At 43.7% G+C, this 27221-nt stretch overlaps 3 protein-coding genes and 2 long non-coding RNA genes across 7 annotated transcripts; 3 read left to right on the forward strand and 2 right to left on the reverse strand.

The window, feature by feature from the left end:
* The first annotated feature begins 377 nt into the window (after window positions 1–377).
* On the forward strand, window positions 378–12571 carry LOC124207254 (metabotropic glutamate receptor 2-like). Of its 3 annotated transcripts, none has more exons than XM_046604628.1 (17): window positions 378–593; window positions 1410–1551; window positions 2579–2733; window positions 2804–2974; window positions 4849–5245; window positions 5512–5573; window positions 5758–5870; window positions 6081–6187; window positions 6302–6451; window positions 7196–7329; window positions 7842–8012; window positions 8085–8403; window positions 10565–10680; window positions 10760–10914; window positions 11018–11153; window positions 11812–11893; window positions 11956–12571. In XM_046604628.1, exons 1-17 carry the CDS (start codon window positions 378–380, stop codon window positions 11982–11984), a joined length of 2655 nt encoding a protein of 884 aa, XP_046460584.1. In that variant the 3' UTR covers window positions 11985–12571. The 3 variants fall into 3 exon arrangements, with proteins under 3 accessions (XP_046460584.1, XP_046460582.1, XP_046460583.1); XM_046604626.1 differs by having other exon boundaries at window positions 11975–12571; XM_046604627.1 differs by lacking the exon at window positions 378–593 and adding an exon at window positions 997–1089 and having other exon boundaries at window positions 11975–12571.
* Window positions 12572–12658: 87 nt separating this feature from the next.
* LOC124207255 lies at window positions 12659–15214 on the reverse strand. The gene is made up of 2 exons (XM_046604629.1): window positions 14443–15214; window positions 12659–12936 (listed from the first exon to the last, which is right to left on the reverse strand). Exons 1-2 carry the CDS (start codon window positions 15177–15179, stop codon window positions 12849–12851), a joined length of 825 nt encoding a protein of 274 aa, XP_046460585.1. The 5' UTR covers window positions 15180–15214; the 3' UTR covers window positions 12659–12848.
* Window positions 15215–16039: 825 nt separating this feature from the next.
* On the forward strand, window positions 16040–23364 carry LOC124207258. The gene is made up of 4 exons (XR_006879860.1): window positions 16040–16223; window positions 16398–16498; window positions 16702–16900; window positions 23235–23364. It is a non-coding gene; the product is annotated as an uncharacterized LOC124207258 (long non-coding RNA).
* On the reverse strand, window positions 22979–26761 carry LOC124207257 (protein gooseberry-like). Its single transcript, XM_046604630.1, has 4 exons — window positions 26514–26761; window positions 26020–26326; window positions 25804–25913; window positions 22979–24336 (listed from the first exon to the last, which is right to left on the reverse strand). Exons 1-4 carry the CDS (start codon window positions 26572–26574, stop codon window positions 23231–23233), a joined length of 1584 nt encoding a protein of 527 aa, XP_046460586.1. The 5' UTR covers window positions 26575–26761; the 3' UTR covers window positions 22979–23230.
* Window positions 24175–25009, forward strand: LOC124207259. Its single transcript, XR_006879861.1, has 3 exons — window positions 24175–24284; window positions 24418–24695; window positions 24776–25009. It is a non-coding gene; the product is annotated as an uncharacterized LOC124207259 (long non-coding RNA).
* Window positions 26762–27221: the final 460 nt, after the last annotated feature.

The raw sequence follows: 27221 nt of genomic DNA on the forward strand, positions 1-27221 counted from the left end.
GTCAATCCATTTGGAATGGGTGTTGTATTCCGTATAGTAGACGACCCGGCGTGTAGTACTGTTGGGCAATATCGATTTTAGGATTTAGTTCCGGGCAGTAGACACTATAGCAAACTATTAGAGAGAACGTACACAGTCATCGATGAGGATTTAATCGGATTAAATTGCGTCTAATGTGTTTGATTATTGAATTATATACGTTACGCGCGGGTGGATAGGCACAGCTGCTGCGTTTTGGACGTCCCGGACAACGGCAAAGTGTCCCGCTGGATCGACTAATAGAACAGACGAACGAATCATAAATCGACAAGTTTCAGCGAATTAAAATTGAAGCAAATTTACAATTTCGATTGGGACCAGCTGATATTGATTCCATCATGAAGCTTCAGATGATGTTGGTGATGATGATGATGCCACTGTTGGTCTCGAGTCTGATTCCAGCCTCCATTTTCCGGCCGCCTTTTAACTTCACTTGGCCGACGAAGAAAGCCTCCGATGTGGAAGGTGAACTCATCCTCGGTGGACTCATGATGATCCACGAGAGGCAAGAAAATTTCACCTGCGGTCCAGTCATGCCTCAGGGTGGCATTCAGGTACAATTCCGTTCAATAATTTCGTTCGTGAAAATGGGCTGCTACCCAATACTTGTAACTTTTGTTCCATCAACGTGAATTAAAAAAAAAAGGCGCGAAAATGAGCAACACGATGTAGAACCTCTTCCATCGACGAAAATACTGACAATGAGAACAATTCAATCGAAGCTGCGTTGCAATTCCAACATTGATTAAATTAACAATTGTTTATAAATATTAAAAAAATTGCTTAAATAAAATTCCCTCATCACCCTTTTATTAATTTTGATTCAATTTCAAATACTTTTTTCTGGCATTTGTGATTGCCATGCCATTTTCCATCCTACTCCACATTTTTTTCTGAGTCATTTTGCAACCTTGTTCCAGTTTCCGGTCGTCCAAATATCTCATTGTTATGTTTTTCGTTGCTGGGGAAGGTTCTCCATCATGTTGCTCATTTTCGCGCCTATTTTTAATCACGACTGCGTTGATTTGATGGAATATTCGGATGTTTTGGGTAATTTTGGGCAAATTTCCCATTTCTAATTTGTTATATTAGTAGGTTTGTGGATGAATTATTGAAATGCCTTTTTCTCCCACTTCATAAGCTAATTTAATTTCACAGCATTTGATATGAAGCATAGCTATTTTTGTCGATACTTAACTTTAATTGTATGTTGAAACTGAGACTGTTACATTTCCCTTCATTTGACTTTACTTTGCTTTTGGAATTGAAATACGTAAAAGATAAGTGAAAGAGTACTGTATATTGGGTAGTAGCTACAGTATACACATTTACTCGTTCAACTTCTATATTGATCTTTTATCATTTCCAAGGCGTTGGAGACTATGCTGTACACCATTGACCAAGTCAATCCAATACTATTAAACACAGTCGGTTTCACCATCGGCGCCCACATCCTGGACGATTGCGACAAGGACACGTACGGACTGGAACAAGCTGTCGCTTTCATCAAAGGTAATTATAAAACACATTGAACGTAGTAACGTCTAGCCTTTGCTTACTAATGAATGCGGATTAGATTATAGCCCGATGCGTAATGTATAGCCGAGGCTAATAGGCTCGTTATCCAACAGTATTGCCATCAGTTCGTCATCATTCCTTGTCCAGCAGATCACACAATGGTGTAGTGTATTTTCCCACTTACTTTACGAGCCCATGTAGACCATTAATTGGATTTATGCGATTTATGTCCACTAATGAGATCTGCAATTCTATTCCATATCTACTCCCGTCATTAGCGCAAATCGACAAAAGAAACCGTGATAATGTTATACTATCTCTTACTATACACAATACCGTGAACCCGACACTGTGCAATTCTCCCAACAACGATATAAAAGGTAAACACATCAAATGACGCAATCCGAAACTGCTCCTGACGTCCCCAACAATTCTAAATATTTTCGTCTATCCTTTTCAATAATTAGGTCATCGATTCGCTTGTTACAAAAAGAGTTCTATCAACACACAGTTAATTAGTGCGTTTATTTACTTTTTTGAGTGTGTGACAGCATCTTAAATAAAAAAGGGTAAAGCAAACAGCTAGTTTTTAAGTCGATGCACATCAAAGTGGTTGGGGGGGCCACCTGAACTTATCTATATAGTCTCTCTAAAGTGCCGAGCCGGCCCACTCAGTGCGTTGCTGGATGTTGACTATTTGAGCAAAACGATTCACGCGGGGATTTGCTGTATAAGCTGCAAGTGGAAAGAGACTTATTGGTGAAGAGTGGGAGCATTCGACGCTCTTTGGATTTTCTCACAGGGCCATTCAGAATTGCTCCCGCTAAGTGGAATTGCAGTAGTATAGCGCCGGGCGGCTACTCGAGTGGAAGAAGAAAAAACAAATTGTCGAGTGCTCAAATAAATTATATCGACGTGAATTTCATGGCCATTATTGTCAAGGATTCGAGTTGGTTGGCAGCCAGTCATAATTTCACTGTATGACCCACATCATGTGCTAATTTGGTTTTCATATGTGCAGGTTCTATCAATAATATCGACGACACGGAATACAAATGTCTAGACGGGACCGTGCCGGACGTGAGGAACAAAGTTATCTCGGGCGTCGTGGGAGCTTCGTCTTCGGGGACGTCCATCCAAGTGGCCAATCTTTTGCGACTCTTCAAAATCCCGCAGGTACCTATATATACCAAGGATCGATCCTGGTGGACGACAGCTCAAAATGATTTGCACGCTTTTCCTATAGGTTTCCTTCTTCTCGTCGAGTCCGGAGTTGAGCAACAAGCAGCGCTTTGAATATTTCACGCGAACAATTCCATCCGACCATCACCAGGTGATGGCCATCGTCCAGATGATCCGCTTCCTCAAATGGTCCTACATTTCCATCCTCTACGAAGAATCCACTTACGGCATTAAGGTAATAAACTTGAGATATTTTTTTACTTGGTTAATTGTGTTTATTCGGTGTATTAATCAACATTCCGCGCTATTGATCGTAGAGGAAATGCGCAAGCTATTCAAAATAATCCATTAATAAGACCGACTATACGGCCGGAAGAGCGGAAAAGGTTGAATAAGTTAGGTTAAGGGCTAAGTTAAAAGAAGAAGAAGAAGGAAAAAGTGGATGGATCGTTAGCCGGAATATATACGGTAGCGAGGAAGTAACAGCAGATGTCTTCAGCATTCAACTAATGATGTCTCTACATCTCTAACGCAGTCGTCGCCCATTGATATAGCGGGTAAAGTAGTAGACCGAAAGTAAAGGATCGCTCCGTCAATTGATAGACGGATGGGGTTCTATATAATCCGCACGTGTATAGCCATCAAAACGATAGCGCCCACTCTTTTTCGCTTACCTCCCAGACACAAACTTGAGTCTTTTTGGTAATATCCCGTGATCCTTTGGTAGCAACGCAATCAACTTGTTTTCAAAGAATTTATGTGCCACGTCCTGGACCTCTACAACTGCCCGATAAGTAAAAGGGGGTAAAACAAAAAGACCCGAAACGAAAGTTGTTTTCATCGACACAAAATGTTTTTTTCCCTCGACGATGAGAATATAAGGAAGGGCTCAAACTGTCTCGAAAGTTTCTTCCCGCCGAGCTGCTGCGGGAAAATGCTGGAAGCAGTTAGTAGCCTACCGTCACGCCCCGGTTGTTGTACATATACTACTTGGAACCAACCACTCGGCGCCGTAAACATTTCTAAAAAAAAGGCCTTGCGCCAAGATAATATCAGAGGATCTGTTCAATTCGTCTTGTGCATTTAAATAGTTCCTTAACACGTCTCTCGGATAACTTTGTTTGATACCAACTGAATTTTCCTCGGTAGTACTAAAGAATAGATAAAAGGGAATATGTGCAGAGAAACAACAAAGTGAGAAGAAGAGCGACTAGTGGAATGAATACGGAATCTTTAAGAGAGTGACGATCGATCGATTCTTTAGTGTGCCGTAACCTCATCATCGGGAAGTAATAATTGGTTGGCTGCTCGTCCAACCAGGTAAAATGTAACCAAATTCAATCATTTTCCTTAATTATACGGCCATGCATTTTCCAAGCCGTTTGGTTAGAAATTTTTGCTGAGCTTTCAGGACGCAACTGAAAACAACCGCCGGATTTCTTCTTCTTTCCCTTTTTTCTTTATGTTTTAGAAATGGCGTAGACCGGGCGCTTACCGTATTATTTAAACGATTTTTCCTAGAAAGGTTTTTTAACTCTGCGACACTATTTAACTCTAAAATAAAAATATTCCGGCGCACACACACACGTCGTCGCTGCCTAAAATTCCAGGAATTTCAATCACTTAATAGGTAGACCTGCTTTATTTCGGCTCATTAATATGTTGTCTTGTGTACTGATCAAAAGGAAGCGAAAGAGGGGGAAACATGTCAAAAGCTTTTGATCAATAGTGATGACGGGTGCCAATATTTGTCTGGTGGCCAATACATAGTCTCGCATAAAAGCAACCCCTCCGCGAAAGCATTAAATTTCCATTTGGCCCTTCAATGCCGTCACGCCCCGCTGAAGTCCCCCCTTTAGACTATACATCAACTACTCTTTTGAATAGATATATAGATGTATGCGGAAACTTTGTGATCGACTGCTCAAGCATTCAGGGCGTCTGATGGATGACAACACTCGATCTTTCTGGCTTGATATTATATAAATACGCATCTGCTTGCAAATGGATTCGCCCTACAACGGTTCAATATCCAACCAATGTTGACTCTGCCATCATATATAACATCTTGGAAAGACTCATGAAACGCATTTCTCGATTTGTTGACAGGCGTTCGAGGAGCTGGAAGTGCTGCTGGCCAAGAACAACATTTGCATCGCGGTCAAGGAGCGGCTGGTCAAGGACTCTGGGGTGGCCGGCGAGGCGGCCTACAACGGCATCGTCCACAAGTTGAACTCGAAACCCAAAGCCAAAGGAGTCATCATCTTCGGGTCGGATCAGGAGGTGTCGGGAGTGATGCGGGCCGTCCGGCGCAACAATCTGACGGCCAATTTCAATTGGATCGGCTCGGACGGATGGGCCGGCCGCCTCCTCGTCTCCGAAGGCAACGAGCCCGAGGTGGAGGGAACGTTGGCCTTTCTGCCGCAGGCTCATCCCGTCAGAGGATTCGACAATTATTTCCTCTCCCTCACGCCGCAAAACAACAAACGAAATCCATGGTTCATCGGTTAGTTGCCCAATTTTATTCTATACTTTCTGTTTTTTGCTTTTCCCCGCTAGGATAAGGATTCCCTCCCGGGGGGAATTTTTACATCGATGTCGGACAAACAAGAAAACTGAGTCCCTTTTCGAAATCCAATTACTTGTATCGCCTGTATTTTGATTTCATTAACCTTCACATAATATTTAATTGGCAATTGGTTGGCGAACAGAGTAGGAAAACAAACAAGTATCTAATTGGTTTGCTTGTTGTCTGTAATTAAACAACAATAGAATTTTGGGAAAACCATTTCCAATGTCGTTACCCATCGAGTCCGCCAACTCCTTACAATCAGGTAAGCCACACAGAATGTGCAATTTCACATGCCTTGTAGTTACATTCCCAGCTGTGTTTCCGGCCGAGGCTGCAATTTAATATCAAAACACATATGGAATGCTCATTGTTAACGCCAAGTTATCTCGACGGCATTACTTTTTCTTCTCGATCTTATTTCTAATTGGCTCAATCTTGTTGGACAGGATTGGCAACGGATGTGCACAGGTCGGGAGAAACTCACTCCCGAAAGCGTCGAGTTCGAGGGGCAACTGCAATACGTTTCGGACGCCGTCTTGGCGTTTGCCAACGCTTTCAAGTACGTACCCCCACTTTGAACCCAATAAAGTCGACTCTGTGAGCTGCTGAGAGAAACAAACAGAAAAAGGGACTTGATTTATACCAGAGAGCCAACAGCCAGAGACTATTATTAACAAAATCGAATAAAATGGCGTCAAGGCCGGATCGATGTAATCAACGACCTTTTCTTTTCTTTCTTTTTTGTATTTGAATCCATCCATTATCACAGGGACATGCACCAAACTTTGTGTTACGGTCGCAAGGGCCTCTGCAAGGAAATGTTGCCCATCGACGGCAGCGAACTGCTCAAATATCTGAGACGGGTCGAGTTCACAGGTGAGTTTCATTTTGTTTCGCCCATCAAAAGATTCGAGCGCCACATTATTCTTTGATGGCCGTGATGAAATATGTAAAAACAAAGTGACTAACTATTCGATACAAAACATCCAGGATTAAGCGGCGACCGCTTCCAGTTTGACGAGTACGGCGACGGCCCGGCCCGTTACGACCTGATTCATTTCAAGCAAGTCTCACCCGGTCGATATCGAAGACTGCGGATAGGCGAGTACCACTCGGGCCAACTGAAACTCGATACCAACGGTATTGGACTCTTCCACACGCACTCTCTATACGTGTTATTGCGTCATATTATAGACAAAGGATATAACGTACACCAAAGGCAGAAAGGGGATGAAATGATAGACTCGTGATGGTAGAGACTCTTAATGAAACGTCCTTATATTTCTATAGGCTATACGATACATTGTTGTTTAGGCAACCCTTTGGGTCTTTTGTCGATCTTTTTCATGTTGATTCCCAGTTCTCCAATTTCCGTCTTTATGTTTAAGGGTTGTAGCCCAAAGCTTACGCGTGTACATGGAGCTCAATAACCATTTGTTTGTTGCGTGGCTAGCAGCCTAGCTAGAAGTAAAAGAGTATTATAACCAAGTTCACCTAGACAGTTATTAACAACTTTCGTCAAAAAGAATAGGTCCCTTGTTTAGCGCAAACTTTAATCGTTGCGCTCAACTTCGTAGTAATTGGCCAACTTTTCCCTTCGGCCGCTGTCCTCCAATTAAATTGACTGTGACTTAACGAAGATTGCCCTTCAGTGTCCGCCTGTGTAGGTAGTCGTTAAACATTGGGGTTTGAAGTGTTTGGGTACTTTACACACTGATTTATCGCTGTTGTAAGAAGCTTAGAGAAACTTTTTAAAAAGAGTCACTGTGTGCTGATAGATGTCGGCTGTGATAAATTATTATTTATATTATTGTTTTGTTTTTTTGTTTCTCTCATTGTTTTTTTGTTGTGTCTTTGGGCCAATTCTATTACGTCACTTCTCAGAGCTGCGATTTAGGGGAGACCGGACGACGCCGCCGGAATCCATTTGCAGTCGCCCGTGCAATGCGTCGCAGGCCAAAAAGTACGTGGAAGGCGAAGGATGTTGCTGGACGTGCGTCGAATGCGTTCTCTATCAGGTAAAGTACGACCCGCTTTTCTCCATGCCGTATAATATCTGCTCCTTTGTGTGTGTGTGTGTTTGTGCTACTGTCGAATCGCATGCTCCTGTAATAAGGAGAGCCGGCTGGACCCACATTCACTGGTCATTCGGCGGGACGACGACACGCTCGGGAGACAACCAAGGAAATGTGCGGCCGTCCGCCGGCCAAGGGATTGAATTCCCTTCAGACGTTAGGGCACGACATTGCATATATTTATGTTGAGAGAGTCAAAGTATTAAAGGAAGAAAGGGGCATGAAATCAATGTTCCCTCGTGGCCGTTTCATGGCCAACAGGAACAGATAAAAAGACCCACAAAACTTTTTAGTTTGGCCATAGAACGGACCGTTGGATTTGTTGTTGCATCACTCGATCCCCTACATGCGGATCGATGGATTTCAAATAAAAGAGAAAATGGTACCACTGCGCCATCTGCAAGAGATTTTCTACAACAATTTTTTTTTGTTTTTCCATGTTTTGGCCAAAACAGATCCGGAATCCGGATGACGAGACTCAATGTTCCGCTTGTCCACTCGGAACTTTACCCAACGTCGAGCGGAGTCAATGTCTGACCATTCCGGAAGTCTACTTGCGACCCGATTCCGGATGGGCCATTGGGGCCATGTCCTTTTCTGCCGTGGGAATCGCCCTCACCTTCACGGTACACAAATTTCATTATTTTATTGAATTGAATTTAAAATAGACGAAATAATTATTAACTCAATTGAAATAGGTTTTGGGCGTGTTTCTGCGTCACAATGACACGCCGGTGGTGCGAGCGTCCGGACGGGAATTGAGTTACGTTCTGCTGAGTGGCATCCTCCTCTGTTACATGGTCTCGTTCCTGTTCGTTTTGCGACCGACGGACGTCGTGTGCGGAGTCCAGCAGACGGCCATCGGCCTCTGCTTCAGCGTCGTCTACGCCGCCCTTTTCACCAAAACCAACCGGATCGCCCGCATCTTCCGCGGCGGCAAGAAATCGGCCGGACGACCGGGGCTCATCTCACCCAAATCGCAGCTGGCCATTTGCGGCGGACTGGTCGCCATTCAAGGTACGATTTGTTTCATTTCTCGGAAAAGCTTCAAGGTGAGTGCGGCAAAAAGGGAACGTACTACTCCAAGCCATTAAGTTGATTTGAAGTATTTTTCGGATAAAGTCATTACTCCAACGAGCTGGAATGATTCCTGGGGGTAAATCTGTGGCACATTTTTTCCCGTTGCCTTTTCCCAAGGTCTGGTGTGGACATATTGATTCATGGCCGGTATCCAATTTGGTCTGGGACTGACATCCGCCGCAGCTGGAAACAAAAGGGAAGACAATGAACAAAGGAGAAAGAGGCTTAGTAAGACGACAAATACTACAAGGGGCGATCGTGGTGAGCCAAAAGGAAGTCAAGTACACGTATCGCTGGTGTCTTGTCGTATAATTGACATCTTCAGGATCATTGTGACTGACGGCCAATAGAACGGCGCCAGCCACACACGTATAAATCGCCAGCGTCGTCGGCAGTTTCATTCGTCGCCGGACAGAATTGGCTCTGCAGGTCATCGAGTTTCCCGGTGAACGACGTCAGGTTATGAATGAGCAAGTTAAAAATGTCTGATAGGCCCGTCTAATTGGATAAATCACAATACGAGTAGTTACCCGTTCATCTCATTGACGGGCATTCCACAATCAGCTTCAGAAATATTGGTATCGATCCTGGTTTGAATGTTAACGCCGTTATCATCGATTTTTTCAAATGGAATCAAATTGGGATGTTAGACGCTTATGTGTATGGGATAAAACCTATTCCGCTCACTCCGGCCAACCGTACACTAGTAGGATTGAAACCATTGTCGATTGCCCAGTCATCCTTGTAGCATACCACCAGCATTCAGATGGTATTTTTCTCTCCAAATAGGACTTTTAAACGATTGAAATCGGATTACAAACTTACAACCTCCAGCAATTCTTATTCCTTCCTTTTTTAAAAATGGTCCGGTTCCCCCGGTTACATTCTTATAACTAAAAGTTATCAACTTGAAATTATTTTTATAGGGACGATCGCTCGCTTGAAAATGTTCTTCCATGTACTAACTACATCACCATGACTATATAGCGATTGTTAATCGACTCGGCATCTAGCTGAAAAGCAACTCTGAATGTACAGCCTTAGGTAGAAGCTTAGTGTGTTTAGACCGTCAGCGCGATTCCTTTTTTTAATATTTACTAAAGTTGAGATATATCGCCGACAAACGTTCCACCCGAAGTTTTCCTCCCAGCGACCCCTTTTTTTAATATTTTTCGTCCTCCCTTTGAATATTGTAACGGCGCACCCACCTACGCAACTCATCGAGGCAAATACGTAATATTCTGATTTGGCTGAGCGACAAGATCGGAAAGTTTGGTGAGCCGCGTTCCAAGAAAAATGGTGGGACCAGTAGGTGGGATCGATGTTGTGGAAGATTTTGTCTTTTTACTTTGTCAGGGCTGGTTGATAGATGGCGTCAGCTGTCTCCATGGGAAAAAGAAAAGAAAACATAATCGGGGCTATGCTTTTTTTGCTTCTCCCAATTAGTCTATCTATAATAATTCCTTTGATTTACCCAATAGAAAGAAGATGGATGAGACCAAATGAACACATTGAATACGATTTGTATTGATTATGACTGTGCAGCTGCAATCGTAATTTATACGAGTTAATCAGTGAAGGAGATTAGGTATTTAGATTTGTACTGCAGTCCTTTGGCTCTGTCTAGCCGCCAGCATGTACTTTGCGTTCCGTTAGAGACATCGCTGGATTTCTAGAAAGTACTCATATTATACCATAAGAGGTTTATGCATCTCGAACGACCTGTATTGTACCCTGCTTTCTAGCTGAGCTCTCAGTCAGACAGACATCAATCAGACATGTGCCTGAGGTTCGATATTTCCCGATATCTCAACTTCTCTATGCTCCCAACTTTGCCATCGAATTAGTGATTCATTAGCTCACGCCGAGGCCTTGCCTAACGTCTTCCCCTGAAGGATTCGTCTCAACTTCCGTATTGTTAATAATTCAACTTTCGAGCTGAAACCCGTCGTCTCAGAGTAGTTCATCCTGTCGAAACCTCCAAGTAGACTAGTCTACCGCTCTGAAAAGGTCAAATGTTGTAAAGAACTAAAACTAAAAATGTTCGTCTCATGCACAGCATGGTTTTTAAAAATTCATTTTTAATTATTTTGCACAGGGCTCATCTTGCTGACGTGGCTGTGGGTCTCTCCGTCGGTGGCCAGACACGTTCACCCAACACGTGAAGACAATCTCCTCGTCTGTTCCTCATTCACAGACGCCTCCTACATGATGGTAAAAGACACCCGTGCAATCAATTGCCAAACTCATATGTCACCTCAATTGTCTTCTTCTTTTCTCTGGTGAATGAAAGGCGTTCGCTTATCCGATCCTGTTGATCCTCCTCTGCACCGTCTACGCGGTGGTCACGCGCAAAATTCCCGCCGCTTTCAACGAGTCCAAGTACATTGGATTCACCATGTACACAACTTGCGTCATCTGGCTGGCCTTTGTGCCCATCTACTTTAGGTTGGTTCATCTCAACTTATAAATAAATGACTTTTGATTTTATTCTAATCTTTCCCCCTTTTTATTTTTCTGGTTCCGTCTCCTTCTGTCCGGCGGTTGACAGTACGGCCAGTCATCTGCCACTGAGGATCACCAGTATGAGCGTCACCATCAGTCTGAGTGCCACCGTCACGCTGGCCTGCCTCTTCTCTCCAAAACTTTACATCATCATCTTCCATCCGGAGCGCAACGTCCGACAAGTAAAAAAAAATTAAAATGCCGCCAAATTTCGCTCCTTTTTCTGACATTTAGTGTTTCACTAAATTACTCTGCAATAATGTTTCCTTAACTAACGTTATGCCTTAAAAAAAACTCACGTAAAAAATTTAGAAGGGGGATATAGTCTGCGGAAGAAAAAAGGAGGCTATGAATCAGGGCCAAAAAAAGGGGTGGAGTGCGGCAGTTGAGGTCCATTGAAAGCGCGAGTTATATGGCGCCGATACGACGACTCTATTTCCAAATGTTTTTGAAAGGCGAGTAGCCGCTCTTACACAAGTCACCGGCGGTACATGCTCTGAATTCGAGACTGTGTATAGACTATTGAGATGTTGACGAGGGGCCTATAACATTTCCCATACATACACACACAGAGTAGAAAAAAGAAACAAGTTAATGACAACCATTTGTCAATCGATTGCGGAAGAAGCTCCGAGCTGGAAATGGGCAAACAGAAGCTATATTCCACCACACGCCGGTTGACGTATAAGAAACGATACTGCCGATAGCCCCGCCCATTCTGTTTAAAGACGAGTTAGTTATGGCCGCTTATGCTTGGGCAAACGAAGAACATGCAAGCCACATCACAGCATTTCAAATTCATTAATATTGATTTGTGTGCCTATACTCTTTTTTTTTAAGGCTTTGACTGTGCCGACGGCCAAGGCCTCGATCCAGAAGAATTCCAGCCCGTGCACCAACAACGGACATTTGTTGAACAACGGTACGTCGTCTTTGTTTAATGATTTCAACTCGAGTTATAAAATTACAAACGATGATCCATAGTTTATTATCACACATGCAGGAGCGAATAAGACGACTGAATCTGTCAGAGGTCTGATGGCTTCTTCCGCTATTCAACATCCATCGCCGACACCTTCGCTGTCTTCTTCCTCTCAACAGCCACCGCAGCAGCAGCAGCAGCAGCAGTTGCTCTTTCCGGTAGCTCATCTCCACACGGAAGTCGTTCCTGGACAACCCTACGAAGGCGATCTGACGGTCAAAGTCATGACCAACAGCGGCACCATTTCCGTGTCTCGTGTTCATTTGACAGATAAAATCCATCACAACAGCATCAACAACAGCAGGCACAGTCATCACAGAACACCCTTCCGGCACGTCTCACTGTGAATTAAGAGAAATGATATTTCGGCTGATCTCATTTCTTTTTTTGTTTTTTTAACAATTCATGTCATTCACGATGATTGTTGCACTGGCGCAATTCAGAGAACTGCGTCCATCATTCAAACGTTTTTGCCTCTATCTCTCGATAAATAAATAACAAACCTATAATACGCATACAAACAATAAAAGCTAATGTCGTCTATCCTGTTCGTTTGTAAATTTTAAAGAAATGTAATTTGCCTTTATTCCCCAGTCAAAAATAAAGATTGTAATAATGTCTGTTCTGATACAATTTGTAAATTGTTCGAGCGAGCTTTAGCTCGCGATGAGCAATTTGGATTGTTGGGGGAATGGAGTGAAGACATTGACTGTGTGCGACCTCTATATTTCAGCTGCTTCTCAGCAAACAAAAGAACAACAAAAACGGGGGATAGGTGAGAGATGGCGCTCAGGTGGGCGGACCTTTCCCTTAGACACATCAGAATTGGAAGCAAAAACAAACTGTGGATCTGGCTTAACGGAAAATGTGTAAGGTGATCCATGGTTCAAATGGCCTATTTGTTGTTGTTGTTCTGATCGCCTTTATTGGCGGGATTGGGTGAGCCACGGTCGAAATTGGATCTGCGGCTATCATTGTTGTATCTAGCAAAAAGATAGAAGGAAAGAGGAATTAGTGGGCCGTCAATAATCAGATGCTGCACCTAATTCAAGTTAAATAATATAATGATAACGGGAATGAAGTGGGCGGGATGGGTGGTTAGAAGACAGTCAATGTCTTCACTCCATTCCCCCAACAATCCAAATTGCTCATCGCGAGCTAAAGCTCGCTCGAACAATTTACAAATTGTCGGTAAATTCGTTCGACATTGACTGTGTCTTTAAAGCAAGATATAATCAGATATAATAAGATATAAGATAAGACCCCCTGATGGTCGACAGTTACCAACGCCTGATTGAAAATTGGAGCTCGTGGGAGCCCTGCTGGACTGTGTAACATGGATGCGCCACCAAATCGGCATTTCGTCTAAAAAGGCGTCAATACTCTTTCATACGAATAGTTGTCGGAGGGTTCCTTCCCACCGTGCTGCAGCTCTTGCTGGAATGAAAATTAACAAGGAAAAGCTAATACCTCCTTGACGCCAGACAACAGAGAGTTGTGGTTCCGTTGCTTACACCAACTGCTCCAAGCGACCTCAGCGGACTGGTATGCAGGGTGCGTATTCGATCGAATTGCTCCCAGTATGAGCTCGATAATTTCCTTCGGAAAGGTTCGTTCTTCCAGACAACTCCGGAGAACCACCGAGCGATAAAACAGATGGATTCGTTCCTGTCAATGGATGACCCTCCCCCAACGGGGAGATCAGCCTACTTGGATGGGAAGAGAAGGAGCGGAATTTCCGTTGCTAGCTCTATCAGGGACGGGAGGTCAGTGGTGTTGCTAGGGCAATCTCGGCTAGTTTCCTAGTCCTTATTCGTTTCATACTGCCCCCCTCCCTTCTTTAAAAAGGATGCATCCGACGCCCTGGACAAATCCGTCGTCGGGAAAACTGAGCGGACGGCCAGATGTAAAATCTGCCTTTGAAACCACCCAAGAAGGATTTCTAAGAGCCTCTTGTAAACGTGCCGAAAGCGTAAATTGCTCTCTTGACCTGATCAGATGATCATCCGGTTTGGAATCTAAGGGGATCCGAAGAGCACGGAAGTGTGCTGGGGCAATTCTATACCCGTGCGCCGAGATTAAAATCTCATCCCAATAAAGTTCGAGGCGAAGGTCGTTCTTCCGCAGGAAGGTTACCACTCCCCTTGCTAGTCTGGTGAACGCCCATCACATTGAGTTTAAAACGAAGGAGGGGGGGGGCACGAATTCGAAGAAAACGCCCCCATTTAAACTGAAGGAATTTCAAAAGGCCTTCAAAAATAGGAAAAAAAATTGAGACCGACAAGTATGAGTCAATCAAGTTCAACTTGGTGAGCCAACCCGCTCCCGAATAATTGGACGGGATCACAAATAGAATTTAGTTGTAGATATGGGGCCACCGTTGATAAATTCCACCGATCGAAAGCCGGTCTTGACAATTTAACATAAAAACGCGCTATGCGTCCAAGAGAAAAAACCCATAAAAGGAAAGGAGAATAGATTGGACATACCGAGATCCTTTAAAATTGGAATAGCGACCGCCTGAAGATGAAGGGGGGTGGCTGAAATCGCGACTCGATTGGCGTTGATCATGACCACCTTTAGATCCGGGCGCGCGAGGGGCTCCCGCGTTTTCGAGAGCGTTCAGAGTTTTCACTTGCTCGACCAGGGCCTGGGTGAACTTCGGACCGAAGAGGTGTTCTCCACCCGTTGGCAGGACAGCTTTGTCGTCTAGCAGTCCAATATTCTGCGGGTAGATTTGGGCCAGAATGTTGCGGCGTCGCGCGTTCGTGATGTCGTGGTACACCACCGCCCAGAGCTTCAGAGCTGTTTTGACCGCCTTGGCGTCGGCTCGGGATTTCTTCTTTTTCTTGAGCCGACTTGCTAGAAACATGATGGGCTTGACTAAGTCAAGGATCTTGAAGGTTTGATTTCTGTAGATTTTCTCGATTGGGTCGATGTTGACCTTGGCTGCCGAAGATGACTTAACTGCCTTCAGCCGGATGTAGAATGCATCATCTAGATTGGGGTTGATCAGCAGGTCGGCGTTCTTCTTTAGCTTGGGTCTAAAGGCCTCTCTAGCACTTTTCGCTCGAGTGTCATCTAAACCCGATACGACCCAGTCGGCCAAACTAGCTGACTTTTCACTTGAGAGACGAAATTTCTTTACGCCTCCTCTTCTTGATGAGTCGGAGCCTGAACTACTAGAATTTGAGCTAGAATCGCTTGACTGTTCGGGATCCGACATGATGTTTGCACAACGAGAGCGAAAAGAGATCTGATGTGTCTAAGGGAAAGGTCCGCCCACCTGAGCGCCATCTCTCACCTATCCCCCGTTTTTGTTGTTCTTTTGTTTGCTGAGAAGCAGCTGAAATATAGAGGTCGCACACAGTCAATGTCGAACGAATTTACCGACAATGCAAATCGAATACAAAAATCGGCCTAACACTCGGATCCAATCCGCCGGAATTGGTCCCGCCGACGGGAAAATGTGCAACAAACAAATATCGGTGACTTATGATTTAATATTTCAATTTTTTAATACTGTGTAGGCTTTTTGTATCGTCACATATTTTCCCGACAGGGAAGGGATAGGCCTAAATGTGTACTGTACCGCCCTTATTAGTTTAAAGCATCCAGCCGGAACCGCAACCCGTTTTAACTGATTCCTGGGCACACAGCACACAGCACAACAACCGGCGCTCGGTGCTTTACTTGACGGTGGTCACCGCTCATTGAACACCCCCCTTCGTCTGCTTATACATACACAGTTACACACATGACACATATGCTTGGTATGTAATACTATAATATGTTAGGATCTGGTAAAGTATACTCACCGTTTAGCCAATAATAACAGACATTAAAAGATGTGTTCCCTTTTGGCTTCCAAGAAGTGTAGGGTCTTATTGTGAGGTCTTAAAGTAATTATTGCGGGTTTCGTGCAAATTGTTACTTTTATCTTGACGGTAGCAGGACGGTAGTTGGGGGTGGGGGAATCGATTTTTTGATGTTTTCTAATCGTCGTAATCGATATCTTAAAGATGGCTAATAATTAGAAGATTAGAGACGTCTGCTTTGGAATTTTTTACAAGTTGCGAAAAAGAGACCAAGTTTAAGTTTAAGTTTTAGAAAAGTTAAGAAAACGGTTAGGTTAAAGGAAACGGAACAATAGTTTTTTTGGAAACGTACGTGGCTGCACGAAAAATAGCAGAACAAACAAAATTCCGAAATATGTTCGTCGTGTGAACTCGTGGCATATCCATTCTCTCCATTCCATGGTGTTTGGCAGGTAAATCAACTAAGAATAGCTGCAACCAGAATGATTATTGAGAGCTTAAATAGAAGAGTGTTATTCCAAATGTGTGAAATGTTGGTTGTTGATGGTGAGGTCATTTATCATGTAAGCCCCCTGTCGATGCATGGTACTGATGGCAGTTTGTTTGCAATTATTTTCTTTGTGCAGATTTGGGGACTGAGTCAGCCATCGTAACCACAAGATATGCAAGTTTTGCTTGTACTGGTATTGGCCACAGCAACAATCTCAATCTCATCATCATTGCTTGGGTAATGATTTGTGTTGCTTTCATTCCTGCGACTTGCCAGACATTTGAATGATGCATGACTTGCAGTGCATTGGGCCTACATGGGAACCTTTAATTCTCCCATTTATTAAAAATTATGCTTTACCAACCGTCTCAGTGTTTTCAACTTTTCCTTACTTGTTTCTGTAAATGTTTTTCGTAACCCAATTTTTATTTTTGATTTAGATAAACAGCATCCCGTTTGAATGGAGAAACTACCCATGTCGGTCCAGTTCTTACCCTGTCTGCATAAATGTTCTCGTGTATGCCCATGTGTGTGTGGGTGTATTCACGAGGACTCCCTATCCCGACTGTGATGGATTCCACTCCTCATCAAATGGAGCACTTGTGGATGGATGTCTGGCCGTATTTCCCAGGCATAAAGGTAGGACAAATGTCTTATCTATTCTTCTTCTGTATTCCTCCTTGTTTGATTTGATTCGGACTCGAATCATCCGCCCGTGAATTTCAATTCAAATGGCAATCCCGACCGAGTCCACAGCTGAAACCGTTTCATAATACCCCCAGCAATGCGCAATGTTTGTACGGCTCTAATATTATTATTATAATAACGCAGTGTAATAAAACACGGCTATACAAAACCAAATCAAACAGAGAAACAGAAAGGGATGAAATGATGAATGTAAAACTCACGCCGAATTAAATCACCCCCAGTCAAATTCAATACCCCAATATTGTCTGGAACGCTGGGTGTTTTTCTTTCCATTCTGACGATTGTTACATTTGATTTATAGCGTTCAGTTTTCCTCTCTCTCTCTCTCAAGAGTCAAAGAAAAAAACAATTGCCCCAACGTCTTGGTGGGTCTGAACATATTTTATCCCCTCGTTCAGCTGTGCTGGGCTGACTGCCCTTTTTGACGACACTGTTGTTGTACTGTACATGTAACCTTCGTTATGCCGGTCTGTTGCTAGCCATCGGTGATGATGAGGCACGCTCGGCTCGCGCGTGAACCATCAGCGTGTCCAATGCGTCTACACCGAGCAGCAGACACGCAGCCAAGAAAACATTTCTTCTCTGCTAACCGGTGCTGTACGGGTATAGGAGGGCCAGAGTCTAAATAAAAATGTAAATAACGGCCAAGTTTAGAGAGAAAAGAAACAACAACATAAGGAAAGCGTCTCTAAATCGAGAAGAAGAAGAAGATGAGGTTCGGGCGCGAGCGCTCGTTTCTGCTCGAGCGCGCCAAAGCGTGGCAGATTCGAATCAGCGACGGTCTTCCTCCTTCTGCTCTTTCTGTTCATCATGTCGAAACTCGAAATATCAAAAAGTCCCAGCTCTACTATATAGATCCCAGCAGTTCAAAACAAAAAAGAAAACTATTCCGTGTCTATTCTTTATTTTTTGAAATTTTTGTGTAAGAACATTATATTAAGTGCGTATAGCGGTCGACAGGCCAGGGCGTCCTACATCTCATCTCCAAACTGACAAGTCACAATGATGTAGAGCATGATGCAAGTGTCTTAACATATTCTATTGAGAGTAGTAGCACCCAAATTTATTTTTAAATTCCATCGCCAAGTTTTTGACGCGACGCACAACAGTTGGCATGTTCGTGAAAAATTCTTCCCTGGCGGTTATAAATTTTTCTATGCGGTCCCTCACCTCCAAATGGCGGAAACATGTTTGAAATTCTTGAATAATGAAAGACAATTTCATAGTTAGCCGCTGCTGCTGCTGCGCTTATTCGATTCGGCCGATCTAATAATGTAAGACGATGAGGCGCATCACCTTGTTGAAATGCGACTGTGAAATGAATTCGTCCCGTCGATAATTGCGGCCTCAAATTGAAACAACACGCCACTTTTGTCTTCTTTTTTGGTCTTATTCATCGCTGATTTACACACTTGTGCTGCCTTCTGACGCCGCGATGTTTTAGCTCCGCATTTTGACAAGAGCCGGAATCCGGTGCTTCTATTTGCGTATACGTGTAAAGGACAGGACATATGCATCATCCGGATGTGTTTTGGGGAAATGAGAGAACAACCTAATCAGCTTTGATCTATTCCGGCTCTTTTTTTTTTTCTTTTCTTGTTCCTTTTAACCGCCGCTCCGGATTGGTGAACACGAGAAATGTCAAAAGACAAACTCACTTACATATATACCCTTGAGTTGTCTGTGTGATTCGGTTCAACAGCCCAGCTCGTGACCCCGTCAAATAGCATTACAAGTTCCCTCCAGGCTGGCCTAGGCCACCCAACACCCAGCCGCTTCGCCACATGTTGGGTCGTGTAATAATGTTGTCACACAACAGGCGGATGGCGGGCGACATTTCCGTCTTCCCCGCACAACATCAGTTCAGTATCCATTTAATTTTTTGAATTGAATTCAAAGCGACTTTCAGATAAATCGTAGAAATCATCGTTCTGTTATAGTTGTATAAAATGTGACAACTTAAAAGGACCGCCCACAGTAGGTAGGCACCTATAGGCTCGTATCGGGATCCTGATGTGTGTGCGGTAACAAAAGAGAAAAGCCGGAGGGGAGTGGTGTGTATAGTTTCACAGTATAGCTTCACCTTCAACCGGAAATACTTCATAATTATTTATATAGCTCTGCTCTGGCGTGTGTGTATATTGAAATTGACTCGTCGGCCATCCCCCCAAAAAAACATTTTCACTTTACTTTAAGCTTTAACCCTCCCCCCAAAAAATCTCTGTCAAGATTAATTTAATAATCATTAGCTCGGGATCCTTCCTGTGTGTCTTTGAGAGTCTCTAATACGTTGTGTTTTATTATAACGTCATCTAATACCTAATTTATTCTTTATTATTATTCCCCCCTTTTTCTTTTAAACTTTTTTATTTCTTGTGTGTGTGTGTGTGTGGACTGAGAGCTAGCTGTGTGGAATCGTTTTGTTTGAGTGTGTCGGCATCATTGGCGGCGGGGCTCAAACAACTTTTCTTTTTTAACGCCAAAAGAAAAGAAAAATGAGGAAAAGGAAACAATAACCAAAAAAGAAACACGGGAGCCAACCCGAAAGGAAAAAAAAACTTGTAATATAATGTCGAGTTATTAAAAAGAAAAAAGATGTAGCTATTAGTAGACGTGTAGTACAAGAGGTGAGCCCCAGAGTGTAGAATGGCCGATGGTGTGGGCGAGCAGAGGCAAACTCATTTGTCACTCTGTTAGGGTCCTCCTCAACTTGATGTCGGTGTGTGTGTTATGTCCGAAAATGATTAAAAGATCCCCCCCCCCTCTCTCTCCACATGATGAAAAAGGAAGCGCCACATTTGATGATCCTTTTTTATCTTTCAAATTTTTTCGATTGTTCTTGTGGCCTTTTTCTTTCTTTTTTCGCCGCTAATAAATTGACGGACCTTGTTTCTATCATCTTGTGAAATTCGCAAATCTTCTTAAATGACTTAAATAGTTTAAGTTGGATCGAATTTGAAGTTTCTTTGATGTTAAAATAAAACAATAGAGGGGCGACTGGCGGGCTGAAAAATCTACGCGATGGACGAGAAACTGAATGAATGAAAGTCGTCGCCATGGAACCCGAAATGTTCTACCCTTGGTCTTGTCATTTTGAACATTTGGTTTTTACGAGAGATGGGAGATTCCCCGAGTGATATAATAGTGTCGTCTTCTTCTTCTTCTTCTGTATTGTTGTAATATAAAGACAAAGGCCAGGAAGCGTGCTTCAATTGCTAATTGCTATAGGCACCCGGGCCGGGTGAGGATACGCTTGTTAGCCCGTACGGCACGTTATTGTCGCCGTTGTGTCGTCGTCCGTTTTCTTTTCAACTTTTTTAAATTCTTCGTTGCTGCTGCTGCTGTTGCCTCCAGACATTTTTTTTTTAACAGCTGCAAGTTTTTATGATGAAGTAATATGTAATAATGTCAATCATTTTAAAGTTGATGAAAATTCGGATTTGATTTAGCCTGTTGAAAAGATGAATGGAGGAAATGTGAAGGAAACGTATTGACATCCGCTATTGTTTGGCGTCGAGAAAGCGAGGCGCCGGCCACTTTTTCTCGCTGTGTGTACATATCAAAAGACACAGCAGTCTCAGCCATCGGTCCCAACTGAAGAAATTCTCAAATAAAAATTTCGCGCTCTGATTGGTTGGGAAAATTCATTTTTTAATAAAAACCAAAAGAACAACAACAATACACAGCGTGTTGTTGTTGGACCGCGGCTATACCGTCGAAATTTTCAAACAAACAAAAAACGGACTTTCATCGGAGTCCATTTTTGTTGTTTGATTTTTTTATGATAGGCGAAAATATGAATCGAAACATAATACAAAATAATAAGAGAACTCGGTTTGACACTCACTGCCTATTGCCTATTGATTCCCTTTCGAAATGCAAATAGACGCATTATGTAACTTACATCTCAGCCTACCCTTTTTCTAAAGTGTCCGCCTCGGCGCTTGCAGAGTTGACAAAATGACCTGTTGGACGCCAATGAATGAACCGACATGGAATTATTACACAGTCTGCTGATGTACTAGGCCGAGCCGAACAATAGCCGTGGGGGCTTAACAAAAGAAGATTCAAGGGATTATATGTCTACTCCATTTATTGTTATTCACAATAGAATAATAACCGGCCAGGGGTGAAAAATAAAAATAGGAGAAAAAATGATTGTAACATCCAATCCAAGAGAGTATATATATCATAATAAATCGTTATTTCTTTAGACTCTCTCGTCGTCGTGTAGACCCTCTGAAAAGAGAACGACAGTCTCTTTTCTTTTTTCAAGCCCCCGCAACTGCTGCTGTTGTTGTTGTTGTACTCGCCATTTTCCACCCAGTCATTGCCTAATTGTTTCCCAGCAACGCCATCGAATATTATAAGAACAAAATCTAAAGGAAATGAACCACCAGCTTCTCTCTCTCTTTTTTCTTTTCTTTTCGGTCGAGACAATCCCATCATCATCCCCGCCTTTTCCTTACGCGCCGGCATTGATTCCTTTCAAATTTTCCTTTCATTTTATTTTGTTATTTTTTTGTTATTTTAGCCTTTAAAAAATGTTTTCTTTTATTTTATTTTTTCTTATCATAGTTCTAGATGTTATATTATTTGTTGCCTTGTGTATGTGTGTGTTATCGACACTCTATTCTCTCCCGGAAAACTGTTTTTTTTTTTTTATTATTATTCTTTGTATAAATAAATCTTCTGTGTATAGACCAGTCAGCCGCACTGTGTCCTGGCATTTCCGGTCAGTTCAGCTCATTCAAACTTTTTTTAAAAAATTCTTTTTCATCACTATAGTCTTTGTTCTTTACATCCTTTTCACAGTATTTTTTTAATTTCAGACTTTCCAAGTCGAATAAAAATCGTGACACATTTTTTTTTTCGTTGTCGTCAAAGTTTTGAAAAAAAAAACGAAAATTTGAAATTTTGAAATTTTGAATTTTACCGCCAAACCAGTTTTATATAAGTTTCTCTCGTGTCTAATCATTAAGTGGCGGGGTCATCAATTCCACCCGGTATAGTCGAATACAAAGGACCGTTGTTGCATCTTATGAATGAAGCTACTATTACACCTACACACGTGTAACACACATAGGTCCCCTGTATAATAACCACCGCTAGATCTTACGCATAGGTGTTTGTTTGCCTTGTGGTGGTTTGTTGGTAACACGTCAAAGAAAAGAAACAAACTTTTATTTTATTTTATTTAAAAAATGGAGAGAGGGGGGGGGGTGTGTTCCAGGTGTGCTAATTGCGGTCTCCTCTTGTTTCGGCGCTTTTTTATTTTCTTACGTGCCGTGCGCCGAGCTGTTTTGCCGAAAGGGCCCAAATGGATGGTCGGATGGCCGCCGCGGTGGCGGAAGCCTCTTGTTAAACTGAAACCGCGCACCAGCACCAGCAGCAGCAGCAGGCAGGAGCCAGCACAGCACATAACACTTCTTGAACTTGCACCTCCCTCCATGTTTTACTCCCCCCAAACAAAAAAATTTAATTACTCGAGGGTGCCCCCGCTTCACCGGTGGTTGTGTGCTGCTGATACACCACCACCGGCTGCTGTTCTATCGCGCTGTGCGTGTTAGACGTTCTTTTATATTTCCAACACCCGACACTTAATTCTCCTTTTTTTATTTTTAAAACATTTGATGGCCACCCAAAACCCCTTTTGGCCTGTTGTTCTCCATTTGGGAGCTAGAGAGAGAGTCTTGTCTGAAAAGACATAACTCACCCGTCTTGTTGATTTTTTATGTGTCCAACAACCCAACCCGACCGAATGTTCAGACGTTGTTGTTTTGTTGGATTGTTTGAGCTACCTTGTTTCAATTCGTTTGGGCGATGAATTGTTGCGTCCGCACAGCCAGAAGTCTCCCCCCTTTTTTACCTGTGTTACAGCATCTGTTGTACACCTTTTCTATTCTATTCAATTGAATTATAGCCAACCAATAAATAACTGACCAATTTTTTGTTTTCTGTGTGTGTCTGTTCGAAAAAAAGTTTCAAATTGAAAATTTTAGTTTTGAATGCCGAAAAAAACAGTTCAACTGTATTATTTCATCCGAAATGATTCTTTGTACAGGTTACACATAATTAGAGGAGGAGAGGGGTGGTATGATAAATGGTAGAAATAATTTGTTTGTTTGTTATTACCCAACTGACCAAATATTTAAATTTTAAATTTAGAGAGAGAGTGAAACAGAGTCAAAAATAATATGTCAATTTAGATTCAATTGGAATTTTGTGATGATTGTTGATATTGATTGTTTTTTTGTCTGTTTAGTACCACCCGTACATGGAGGGGAAGGTGGCGTGATAAGGGGCGGCCCGGACGCCGTGGTGGATGTGTCCGGCGACGGCGGCGTGAGCGGCGTGAGCGGCGGAAGAGCAATTGATTCCGTCGAACGAGTAATTGCTCACGGCGGCGGCAGCGGCGCAGTGATTCAAATGTTGTTGCTGTTGTTGCTGCTGTTGTTGAGCCGCCACCTGCAACTGCTGTTGTTGTTGCTGTTGCTGCTGCTGGTGTTGCTGCTGCTGCTGTTGGAGGTTGTTCCAGCTCTCCTGGGTCGCCTGGTGGTGGTGCTGGTACATTTGGTACTGGACGTGATGGCTGTCGGTCGGGTAGCTGGGCGAGATGGACGTCATCTCCGTCGGCAGAGTCACCGATGAGGAGGCCGGCGACAAGCTGCTGGCCGTCGCTCCGTAATGGTGAACCGAAGCCGGACCGAATTCGGCTGGATGGTGGTGGTGGTGCTGGAACATGGCCGAAGCGGCCGACAGTCCCGATCCCGTGACCGGAAGGGTTTGATGTTGATGGATCGACGGGTAAGTGCCGGACGGGTAACTGCTGGACGCCACTGGCAATGAGCCGATGGAGCTGGATGAGACGCTGGACAAGGCCGCCATGGTGGAAGCCGGAGTGCTGATGACCGGCGTGGGTGACGAAGTCAATCCGGAAGAATTGGCGGATGAAACGATTTGCTGTTGTTGTTGCTGTTGATTCGGCTGTTGTTGCTGCTGCTGGTAAGATCCAGCGTTGCCGCCGGAAGGACTGACCTGTTTGCGCAATCTAGCGCGTCGGTTGCTGAACCAAACTTGGATCCGGGCTTCCGTCAATTTGGTGCGCTGGGCCAGTTCCTCGCGGGTGTAAACGTCCGGATACTGGGTGCGGTCGAAGGCCTTTTCCAGCTCGTCCATCTGCTGGGCGGTGAAGGTAGTCCGGTGGCGGCGCTGCTTCTGCTTGAGCGACAGTCCAGGCTCCGAGTCGCAGTCGGATCCCGTTCCGGCGTCCATGTCGTTGCTGCTGGTGTTGCTGCCGATGCTTCCGCCTCCGGTAATGACGCCATTCAGGCCCCCCATTCCACCCATCGATCCATGATGGCTTCCTGAAAAAAATTGAGATTAAGATTTATTAACTTAACCAACTGACATTTCTCTCTACGCTGTTGGGCTATTTTCATTTTTAGGAATAAGAAGAAACAATAATCGCCCAGTTCCAGCCCAACCCCCCTGGGCGGGTGGTTGGAAGAAGAGGATGCCGCCAACATGCACAGCACCTGTGCGGCTGACGATCATTTGCGTGCCGAGTGCTGCGGTCTCTTTTCTTTTTGTTCAAAGTTTAAAAAAGAAGAAAAGAAAAAGAGGTGGACCTCCCGCTGGTGTTTCTATTGTCCCCTATTAACACGGCTTTAGATTTCTAGCTTTCTAGCAAGAGAGAAAATGTTACACCACCGGTGAGAAAAGGGTAATAAAGTCGGTGCCGACAACGTCTAACAAGATGAGAGATCTACTACTAGCTGCAATAATGTTTCTTTTTCTTAATAGATGCCATTCGTCGAGGTGGTGGTGTACATACACGGCCAGCAGATTCAAGTAATAGCAGCCCATTGTTGGATGAAATTGATTTCTTTTTAAGGAGACCAGATAGATCGGTCGTATAAAACTAGAAATTTCGCGCTTCTAGATAATTTACAGCTACTGTTTAGTGTGGGCTATTAGAATGACCTAATTGTGTATTATTTTTCGCCAAGGTAAAAATTCTGATGTTTTCAAAGTATGCGCGGGTGTCCAGGAAAAATGAAACTGGGCCAACTCTCAATCTGTCAATCAATTGGCATTTTTCTTTGTGATGGGTCCCATTTCTTTTGGAAGCTTTTTTTCTATAGAAAAATGTAGTGATGGACAGTCGGGAGCCGGGTTGACATTTATTCTGTCCGCTCCGGTTTTATGCGGACCTAGTCTAGTCTAATCGAAAAAATCCCCGCGGCCGCGCTATGAATTTAATGTCGGGAATTTCTAATGACGCAATCATAACGGCTGAGAATTATTCCCGTTGGTCTCTTCACCCCCCTCCAACAATGACACCGCAACAACAACAACAACAACAACCTGGATTGATTTATTTTAAATGTATGCGAGCTCAGACGTCAGGCGGACATCCATATTCTAGAGAGATGATAAGGGCCGGCGGCGGCCTATACCCAAAAAAACATTTTTCGAAAGTGACAGTGTGTGTGTCTCCTCCGAAAAAATGTCCAGTGCAACCTCCTATCCCCCCCCCCCCGTCCGCTTATTATCCTGGAGCCCATTTGTTTTATAATAGCCGAGATATTACAAGATCATAAGCCGTGCAACTATTTTATGATTTGACGATATACTAAATAGAACTTGTAACATACAGAGCTGGGGACTAAACGGCATACACAAAACGGGGTCAAGTGCACACTGCCATATAGTATAGCTTGGATGGTCCCAAGGAGGTTAATGTGTTACTATATTTAATGATAGGGGGGACTATACTGTTGGATATATAGAAAAGTGATTCTTTTGAAGTCGAAGAAGAAGGGACTGACCTTTTTCCATCTTAACGGTCTCGGCGGCTTCGTCTTTGCCTTTCATCAACCGCGAGATAGCGCTGACTGAAGGGGCTGTCGATCGGTCGCACAATCCGTCCTTAATCAACCTGTAGTCGTGTTAAGAATTATGAGTTAGAGTCGAATTTAACGTCAATCATTTCTCAATTTTTGTAATTTCAATTTTTTTTTTTTTTTTTAAATTTAGCTACGTACCTGTCACGAACTTCCCAGGAAAAGATGCCGGGATTTTCCATCCGGTAGGCCTGGACCCGGCGCTGGATGTCCGGGTGGAGGCTGGGCTTGGGTCGGGTCCCGCCGAGCACTCCGGCCCGGATGCTTCCAGTCTCCTGGTAGCGATTGAGGATCTTGGAGACGCATCCGTGAGAGACGCGCAATTGCCTGGAAATGACGCAGGGACGGACGCCAGCGGCCGCCAGTTCGACAATTTTCAATCGGATGTGGTTGGGCAATGGACGTCCGTTGATGAAGACTCCGCCCAACTGATTAACACGTCCCTGACCTGATCATTTCCCACACAATCAAAATTTCTATTAACTTCGACATTCAACTGGACAAGGTAAAGGTAATACTTGTCTTTCTCCTTATATATTCCATTGGATTGCAAATGAATTCAAATGAAATTTTTTCAGATTATTCGAATAACCCAAAAAGAGCGGGAAATTAAATTTTATTTAAAAAATTCTTACCTTGAAACGGGTAGCCAGTGGTGAAGCAAGGGCGCATCATGCCGATGGTAGTCACGGTCATTTTTTTCTATTTTTATTTCGCCAAACTTGAGACAATTGACAAAACGACACGACGAAAAATTGAACTTTAGCAGTCGGAAATCACTCGAACGTTAAAAGAAAACTCGGAATTGAGAGGTCCAGACACGAGCAGAATTTTGGGTTTGGTTTGGTGTGTAGCTGCTGCTGCGACACGACTTGGAAAGAGAATCACGGCTGCCTGTCCGGCTCAACCTCTTCATATAGGCAGGAAGAGGGAGGGATGGTGGGAGGGGGGGTTTATCCATTTTTCCAACCCCAACAGAAATTTTTTTTAAAAATTGGGTTCCAACCTCCAGCCCGGTCTGTTCACTTCGACGATTGGTCCGTCGGGTGACAGTCGGATGGGCGGAGCTTGTGGGGTGGGTACTCTCTCTCTAGCTGGGCTTATATGTTGCCTTTCTCTGGGGCCGTCATGAGTGCCGGGCATTTACCAGTCGCCTTCTTTCCTACTGGTTGCTCACAGGCGGCCCTCAATGTATAATAGCTGGGCTATAAAAACCTTATTACAGAAGAGGAGGAATATAGCGCAAAGGGGGCTGGCTGGCCGGGGCTCTCCGACGTATCCCAGCAAACGAGAAAATGTGTCATTTCACGTGAAATAATCAACTTGAAAGACTTTCCAAAAAA

The sequence above is a fragment of the Daphnia pulex genome, chromosome 11 (genome assembly GCF_021134715.1).
Source record: "Daphnia pulex isolate KAP4 chromosome 11, ASM2113471v1".
Classification (NCBI taxonomy): domain Eukaryota; kingdom Metazoa; phylum Arthropoda; class Branchiopoda; order Diplostraca; family Daphniidae; genus Daphnia; species Daphnia pulex.